Source organism: Phoxinus phoxinus, assembly GCF_949152265.1.
Source record: "Phoxinus phoxinus genome assembly, chromosome: 4".
Lineage (NCBI taxonomy): Eukaryota > Metazoa > Chordata > Actinopteri > Cypriniformes > Leuciscidae > Phoxinus > Phoxinus phoxinus.
Genome location: NC_136879.1, coordinates 26,078,781 through 26,088,067, shown reverse-complemented (window position 1 = coordinate 26,088,067; position 9,287 = coordinate 26,078,781). Strand labels below are relative to the sequence as shown.

The 9,287-nt window shown below is 35.3% G+C and overlaps 1 protein-coding gene across 1 annotated transcript; it reads left to right on the top strand.

Annotated features, from left to right (window-relative positions):
• Positions 1 to 232: 232 nt before the first annotated feature.
• Positions 233 to 8,802, top strand: pitpnaa (phosphatidylinositol transfer protein, alpha a). Its single transcript, XM_079611498.1, has 11 exons — positions 233 to 379; positions 1,526 to 1,556; positions 4,528 to 4,676; positions 4,782 to 5,040; positions 5,606 to 5,680; positions 5,810 to 5,893; positions 5,970 to 6,047; positions 6,142 to 6,252; positions 6,442 to 6,564; positions 7,676 to 7,743; positions 8,026 to 8,802. The coding sequence occupies exons 4-10, from the start codon at positions 4,963 to 4,965 to the stop codon at positions 7,721 to 7,723; spliced, it is 597 nt and encodes a 198-aa protein (XP_079467624.1). The 5' UTR covers positions 233 to 379; positions 1,526 to 1,556; positions 4,528 to 4,676; positions 4,782 to 4,962; the 3' UTR covers positions 7,724 to 7,743; positions 8,026 to 8,802.
• Positions 8,803 to 9,287: the final 485 nt, after the last annotated feature.

The window sequence follows — 9,287 nt, the reverse complement described above, 5'->3', positions numbered from 1 at the left end:
TAAATTTAAAACCAGCAGAACAAGAACATCTACCTGACATCCATGTGGACACACAGTCACGGTTTCTGTAAACCTCCTGTGTGTTTGTGTGAGTTAAATATCAGGGCAGGGTGTGTCGCAAGCGTTTATGTGCGGTTCCTGACCAATCAGATTCGCCCATGGGCCGGTTTTCATTCTAGTGGGTGTGGTTGCCGTGTAGACGCGGCGATCCTGTCGACATCTTTCAGGAAATGAATTTAAAGAAATTAGAAATCCAGGAACTTGAACTGAAACAAGACGCGGCGGGGAGGACCGAATAGTTGAAGAATAAACCCTCTTTGAACTAGTTTGAATGTTGGGCACGCGGAACCGAAGGAGATAACATGTTAATAAAGGAATTGTAAGTAATTTCGAATGATTTAACTGAGCCGAAGTTTTGATCTCGCGCTGAGCTTGAGTTTGCGGCGCGTGTTTGGTAACTTAACTTTCGCCGGCAGCTGCCAAATGAAGTAGATTTATGTTGATATTATTTTGACTAATGAATTATGAATGTTTTTTTTCCGGAGTGTTCAATAAGTTAAATAAAAAAGTCCAGAGTTTGATCTATTGTCCTATTTCGGACTATATTGTTTATATTCCAGCCCGATTAGTTTTGATCAATCATCATTTTTTTTAATGCAAAGTGAAAGAAAAAAAGCGTTACTTTTTTTAAGTTAAAAAATTATTTAAAAGCTGCAGGTAGTAAGTGTGATTGTCACATGCTACCGGTCTGCCGGTCACGCGTCATAATGCACCGGTGTGCTGGTCACACACGTCAAAGTGCACTTTGAGACTTTGTGCTGCTAACAGTTAGCAAATACTGTACGTTACATATTCAGCAATTAGTCCTCTAACCAAATTATGACTAATATTTACATAACAAGAAAATTAAATGCTGCCTGATCTATATGAACTGTAAAATGTTTTTTTTAATACTCGATGTTGGCTGAATATGGTGATTAAGAACTTTTAATTAGACACGTCATGGAAAACATGAGAATTATCAGGGGGAAGAATGTGGGAAGTAATCCTGGTTTTAAAAGATTAGTCTGCATTTTTTCATCAGTTTAACTGGTAATGTGTTTGTATTTTGTTGGGCTTGGTTGTAATGAAATTCTCTGGAGCTTTAATAATGTTTAGTATACCCTTTTTCTTTTCTTTTTTACAGTAAAAAAAAAAACATATGACACATATCACACCCATATAGGCCAATATCTTATTCTAATTTGAATAATGAAGTAAACTCATTATGAAACAATATTATCAGATCATGGCTGTTTAATGACTGCAAAGAGACATGGGACAGGTCAGTTTACTGAATAAAGCAACTTCAGTTCTTATGAACTAAAGTGCTGTTATTTATAAGATGTTATTAATGACTTTGGATGGTAAAACAGGGCTTGTGGGATACAGAGTTGTCAAAAAAAATGTGATTGAATGAACGAAGAGTTCAAAGGTCACCATGGTATTTATGCTGACTAATTTGCCTTTCTGTTTCGTCTTTCAGTCGAATCGTCTTGCCCATTTCTGTTGAAGAGGTACGTACGAGGTCGTTTTTTTTTTTTTTTTTACTTTTTTTGAGATCTTACAGGTGCTTCTTTGTTATTTATGCTGATTTAAAAAAAATCTATTATAATTTGAAAAGTCCATCTTGAGGCTCACGGATGTATTTTGGCATGATGACAGTTTCTCTGTGACTCCAGTTTTCCAGACTCCTCCCAGTTTGTTCTAATGGGCAAAGAGTTTAGACATTCAAAATGATGAATTGAAACCATCTGAGGTTTGTGGGAAAGTGGCCTAGTTAACTGTATGCCCGTAGTGTATACAGTAGACAAGGACAGCCTGTAATTAATTGTAACCCGAGACCAGGCTTATCAGACTTTATCAAATGGACCATCTCTGCTCCAGCTTACCAAGCAAAGGTTGAATTTGTTTATCCCTGTCATTTCTTGCCCTCGCTGTTGTAGTATTTGTTGATTTAGGTTGGTGTGTTTTTACACCTGGGTATCGGAACGCCTTGCTGCCACCGTTCTGTATCTGTAGTGTTTGAATAAATCATTGTTGACTCCTTAGTCAATTGTTCTTTTCTGAACGGCAGTAAAAACAGACACAGGTTTGGCATGTGTAGTTGCATTCCTTTCTCTTCACCTGCGCACAAGGCCACATAATATAGACTGGTGGAGAATTAAACTACCCCACCAGCTGAATCGGGAAGCACATAGAGGATATTACATTGTGGAAGCAGGGACTCATTTGTGTCTGGATGTCAGTGTTGTTGTTTTTTACCGGTTAAATGAAAATAAGTATACTTAAAAAGAAAATCATATGTTTTATATACACAACAATATATTGGTACCTTAATATTGGTTATCAGCCTATATTTGAGGGGTTTGAAAGGTTTTGATTTATCAATATCATCAACGTTGTGCATGGTCATTTCCTCTAAAAGTGCTGGTAGAATTATTTCCCTCCTTGGTAGATCAAAGATGGATGTAAAAAATAATCTGCTTTGTTTATCCTTTTGATATTTTATTTAAACATAACTTTTATTGAAGTAAAATATAGTTGAATGTGGGGGGGGAAATCGCATTAAATAAATGTTTTTCTCCAAAACACGTTGGGAACAGTTATGTGCCCCCTTTTATGAAATACTTTGTGCAACCTCCTTTTCCCAAGATAACAGCTCTGAGTTTTCTTCTATAATGCCTGATGAGTTTGGAGAACACGTGACAAGAGATCAGAGACCATTCCTCCATACAGAATCTCTCCAGATCCTTCAGATTCCCAGATCTGAAGATACAGCAGCAAACACTTAAGATGGGTTTGGTGCACACAGGGATAAAAAGTACTCCATGTGTAAAATGAAATAGTCTGCTGTATCTTTAATGCTGTGGGCATATTTTTCTGCCAGAGGTCCTGGACATCTTGTTCAGATACATGGCATCATGGATTCGATCAAATACCAACAGATAAAAAATCGAAACCTAATAGACTGTGCTAGAAATCTTATAACGGGCCATGTTTGGATCTTCCAACAGGACAGTGATCCAAAAACAAACATTAAAATCAAAAGAAAAATGGGTCACTGAACACAAAACCAAGCATCTGCAATGGCCATCCCAGTCCCTGGCCTGAAAATGAGTGGGCTGAACTGAAGAGAAGAAGCACCAACATGGATCTGGGAATCTGAAGGATCTGGAGAGATTCTGTATGGAGGAATGGTCTCTGATCTCTTGTCAGGTGTTCTTCAAACTCATCAGGCATTATAGGAGAAAACTCAGAGCTGATATCTTGGGAAAAGGAGGTTGCAAAAAAGAATTTAATAAATGGGGGGAAATACTTGTTCCCAATGTGTTTTGGAGAAAAACATTTATTTCATAATGTTTTGTTTTTTTTCACTTCCAATTCTTTTACTTCAATGAAATGTTAGATTTTTTGCAAATTATTTAAATCAAATATCAAAAGGATTAACAATGCAGATTTATTTTGTACAGCCATCTTTGATCATATTTACCAAGGGGGCAAATAATTCTGACCAGCACTGTAGGTTAACGTCATCCAACACTCAAAACACTTAATTTTAAAACACTGTTATATGTAATCTTTAATAAATCTTAGAACAAAATAATGTCCTTTTTTTTCACACTCTGCGCTATAATGTTATGCCTAAAATTAAATGTCCCATGTTTCATGACTTATTGACGTACACAAATTAAAGTAACACTTTTTACAGTTCAATTTGTTAACATTAATGTATTGACTAACATGAACAAACAATGAACGGCTGTTTTGGTAAAGTTAGTTCACAGCGCATTAACTTATGTTAATAAATCCTTACTTTTATAAATGCCAAAAAAACTTTTGATTTTAGTAAATGTTGAAATTAACATTAACAAAGATTCATACCGTAATTGCTGCAGAAGTGCAGTTATTAGTTCATGTTAACTAATGAACTAATGAAACTTTATTGTAAAGTGTTACCCATTGGTGTCAACCAGAACTTAAATATCAGTGCAATCGTTATTTTCATACTGTACATTATTATTTGGATGCCCTTTATTCACTTGTGGCATTTAAAATGATTGTTTTATTTTTTAATTTTGGTTTAAAAATGAGTATGGATTTTTAATATCAACAATTTATCGGTTATGTGTCATAACATTCAGCCAGAATTAGAATAAAATGGTTAGAATTGGTTTCCAAAGTGTCCAAAACTGCAAATATATTTGTACACTTTTACTGTTAGTCTAACTAGAGGTGCACTTGCATTTGCTAGAAACAGTAGACACCAGTTTCCCTCTTTTCTGTCATCAGATTATAGGGTTTGAACACTTCCTCTATAATTGTGTCCGTTTGTTTATGGCACACCAGCCTGTATATGGCTATTTATTTATGTAGATGTTGAATCCTCTCCTAGCTTTGTACGCAGCCATGACATGACATGACATAATACATACATTTTTCATTTGTTTTGACCAAGTCAAGTTGACATTATTCTCTCACGTGCAGTACCAGGTGGGTCAGCTGTTCTCTGTAGCAGAGGCTAGTAAGAATGAGACCGGAGGTGGAGATGGGGTGGAGGTCCTGAAAAACGAGCCCTACGAGAAGGAGGATGGAGAGAAAGGACAGTACACACACAAGATCTACCGCTTGCAGAGGTAAAAATCAGAATAGTAATTAGTGCTGTGGTGTATATTCAAGTGCCATCAAGCAGAAACATTGGTTCTAGTCTGCATCTCAGTTTTTCTCTCTGTCTTATGCAGTAAAGTGCCAACTTTTGTACGGTTACTGGCGCCTTCAGCTGCCCTGAATATCCACGAGAAGGCCTGGAACGCTTATCCTTACTGCCGCACAGGTACCGCACACATTAACACCGCTTAGCCCTGGAGCTACATGTGTACGCTATAGCGCATGATTCGTCTATTAAACTAAGAACTCATAGGAATGAGGAAATTCACTTTTAAAACAATTTTTCCTCTTTTTCATGCGGTCCCTACATCATTCATTGCTCCAGTTCTCACGGTGAGTGTATGAGACACCTGGGTGTAACTAAATTAAATGTTTTCTATTAATAATCAGCATTAGCAAATTGTTTAAGAAGTAAACAGGTTTTATTCTTAACTACACGCTACTCTTCAAAAGTTTGGGATTGGTTAGATTTTAAAAAAATTGTATGTCTCTTCTGCTCCCCAAGGCTGCATTTATTTGATAAAAAACAGTAATATTGTGAAATATTCTTACAATTTTAAATAACTGTTTTCTATTTTAATATATTTCAAAATTGATTTTTTTTTCCTGTGATGCATCATTACTCCAGTCTTCAGTGTCACATGATCCTTCAGAAATCATGCTGATTTGCTGCTCAAGAAACATTTCTTATTTAGTTGAAAACGGCTGTGCTGTCTAATATTTTTTTGCATTTATTTGAAGTTTTTTTTTTTTTGTAAAACTATAACAGTATTTACTGTCACTTTTGATAAATTCTTACTAAATAAAAGTTATCTTAAGTACATCTCACTGACCCCATACTTTGAACAGTAGTGTGTCTATATCAAATTTGTTTTTGTTTTTTTGTTGTTTTTTACAGAATGAGTACATGAAGGACAATTTTTTAGTCATGATTGAGACGTGGCACAAGCCTGACCTCGGTGAACAGGAAAATGTGAGTAGGCAGATGACATTATGCTGATTAATGCTGCAAAATTATTTTAATTCCACATCACCACAATAAGCAGATTTTATTTTACAAGTATCTGTAAGGATCTAACCTTGTTCTTTCTGTTTTTTGAAGGTCCATAAGCTTGACCCCGAACAGTGGAAGAAGGTCGAGGTTGTACACATTGACATTGCTGACAGGTCTCAGGTGGACACTAAGGTAAGGAAAACCCAGTGTTTACTTTCAATGCATGATCAAACTTTGAGACTTGCTGACTGTTTAAACGTCTTCACAGGACTACAAACCAGACGAGGATCCAGCCACATTTAAATCACAGAAGACTGGTAGAGGGCCTTTAGGACCTGACTGGAAGGTCTGTATTCTTTCTTTAATTGTTTCTAGATATATAGCTCCTGCATGTTTTGTAGAGCTCTCGAGTTGATCAACTTTGTTCCTGTGTGTTGCAGAAAGAACTTCCTCAGAAGACGGACTGTCCTCATATGTGTGCCTATAAACTAGTCACTGTCAAGTTCAAGTGGTTTGGCCTGCAGAATAAAGTGGAGAGTTTCATCCACAGGGTATTAAACTTTAAAACACCTCACGCTGTGTTCAGTTTGACTCAACAAAATGTCCATCATGGAGGTGCAGTTTAGAAAGATAAACAGTTAGTGTTTGTTCATTTTATTCGAGGGCTTGTTGTTTGTGTGCCGGCCTAGTGCTAATGCCGTGACTCATGAAACTTTAATGTTTGTTTGGTTTGACTTCAGCAAGAGAAGCGTCTGTTCACCAACTTTCACAGGCAGCTCTTCTGCTGGATAGACCAGTGGATCAATCTGACCATGGAGGACATCCGCCGCATGGAGGAGGAGACGCAGAAAGAACTTGATAATGTGAGTTCAACAGCAGAGTGCAGACAGTGTTTAACACAATCATTTATAATATTCACAGGTTTTCAAATAAGATGCGGTACAGACTTATTGTTAATTAAAACTATTTAAAAAATGAAAAACATAACTTATTTATGTTAAGTTCAAAAATGTTAAGTATTAAAACAACTAAAACGTAAATAAATGAAGGTTAAATATAAAAAAAACTGAATTAAAATGACAAAAGCATGAGACAAAAGTGAAAATATAAAGATAAAAGCTAATTCAAAATATTAATAGTATATAAATAATACTAAATAAACACTGAATCCAGAAAAGATCCAGTGCTGAATGGCCTTGGTCAGAGGAGATATTTAATCTATATTTAATTTATGGATACTCTGACATTAAAGTTCTGGCTGAGACTAATAAGCAGAAAATGATTTTCAAGTCAAGGTGCTTAAAGTACTTGAATTTGACTTTTTGAAATTTAAGTCCTGGAAAATCCTTGAAAATAGCCATTTTTAAAATAATTATCCATGTATATGATACAACATTCATTCTTCAGGTCAATCATATATTAATTTGTAGAAAAAATAGTTCAAAAGTTTGAATAAGGAAAGCGATATCTTTGTCATAGTATGCTTTCAATGGTTAAGGTTACCAAAGTCCTTGCATGCGCTGCACTTTATTTGTACCATTTTGTTTCATTAGTTTATTTTGATCTATCTATTTACCTTTTTAAGAATTTGAAAGATAATAAAGATGTTGTATGATAAGTGATCTCTGATTGTAGTCCTTGAAAACCAAAAAATGCTTGAAATGTCCTTGAAAGTCCTGGAATTTCATTTGACAGTATCTGTATGAACCTTATGATAAATGGCGAATATTAGAATTTATTTAAAACGCTTGACTAGAATCTTTCAGTTGAAATGCTACACGTTAATTTGGGCAGCATTATAATGTATTTTTCATTTAGAGGTTTGGTAAAGATTACATTTAACAGTGTTATTAAATTATTAATGTTTTAAAGATTAACTTTAAGTGTGTGCTAGATGACAGCAAAGGTCTAAAAGTAAAAATGGAATGAAGCATGCATAATTCTGTAATTTTTCCTTTTTATTTCTGCCCATAGATGCGAGAGACCGAACCAGTGAAAGGCATGTCTGCTGCAGACGAATGAGGCGCTTGTTTATTGTCACTGTGAGTAAAGATGTGCTGATGGTTTATGTTTATGATAACATTTATAATTTTTATAATACATTGAGGTGCAAATAATAACTGCCACTATTTGCACGATGTATAAATGGCATCTTACTGTTGGTGAAAATAGCAGTATTTACCGTACACTGTGTAAATTGCATATATCGCTGCCTTTGTTTATATGTGGAGGAATAACTACTAAGCAGTGTTTCCCTCCCATGGGACATATATATATATATATATAATCACATTTTTATTATTATTATTATTTTGTATTTTCAGAAGTTGCAGTCTCTGCAGTGTGATGGGCTGCTCTCTCTCTTCATGCTTCACTCCACTAGTTTCTCTCTTTTTTTTCAACATCTGCACACAGAAGATTCTATCCAGAGGTGTTTCTTACACTAATTAATAGCAACATCTTTTTTTTTTCAGCCCATATTTACCCATGGGGTAGCCATGTCTATTAACTTTTATTTTAAAAGTGCCTCCATCAATTTTTTGCCTAAGTCGACTGGCATCAGGACATAAAAAAAAATAAAAAAAATCTCACTCTCTGTCACCAGCATGTTTACATGTTTCTCTACCAGACGTTTCCACCCTTGATGTATTTGCTTCAGGTTTCGTTTTGCCTCATGCCAGACCACCAGGAGTTTATGGTATTAGAGTGTTGCAGCTGACCCATTGTTACTCATAAGCCACTTACTCAGGACTTTTTGTAGATTTGAAAGGACTGAATTCTTATAATGTGGTAATACCAGGTTTACTGTAATGGCGTAAAAATAAACTCACTTTAGTTCAGTTGAGCTTCCACCCAGGGTCTAGGGAGGTAAATATCATGTCATGTTGGAATGGAGATGTATTAGCACATGTTTTGAGATATGCATTGTGCCTCTGTCACATAAGGCTTAGTTATGAACTGTATTCAGATGTTTAAATGGTATTCTGCTGCTCTGTTCCACTTTCTCCTTAATACTCTGTTTACTGGACTTGGATACAATGTAATACTCATTTCATTATTGTCTCATGGCCTAATGATATTAAAAAGAATTTATATTATTATTGGCTGTAGAATGTATTTATTTATTGGGCTGCAAGGGGTGTGGTGATAGTGATAACTCGTTAACCTAATTTTTTTCCCCCCACAAATTATTAATAAAAAATAAATATTATTTTAAATAAATATAACTTTGTATTGATTGACAGCTTATTTGACCTATTTTCTTAAGGATGGTTTACTTGGATCCCATTAGCTGCTCTTTAACAAACTACCGGTAGTTAACTTTATTTTGGCATTTTGGCATCAGGTAATAAGCACAGTGACATTAATATTGCTTTAAAATACACTAACAGCTTTATGTAATGCACAAACTCAGCAGTCTAAACAATGAGTTATCAGAGTAGGCTAGTAGATGAAATGCACTTGACAGGTTTGTGCTTCACTAATGTGCAATGCTGAAACAGTCAAACAACCTAGCTAATTCTCCGCATTGTTGGATAAGAAAATAAAGGTGGTTAACATCATTCAGGATAATGAAACTCCTTTG

Coding starts and splice junctions, on each gene's coding strand:
- pitpnaa (XM_079611498.1), top strand. CDS start 4,963: ATGAGGAAATTCACTTTTAAAACAATTTTTCCTCTTTTTCATGCGGTC. Junction 5,041..5,605: donor TCATTGCTCCAGTTCTCACG/GTGAGTGTATGA, acceptor TGTTTTTTACAG/AATGAGTACATGAAGGACAA. Junction 6,253..6,441: donor TGGAGAGTTTCATCCACAGG/GTATTAAACTTT, acceptor GTTTGACTTCAG/CAAGAGAAGCGTCTGTTCAC.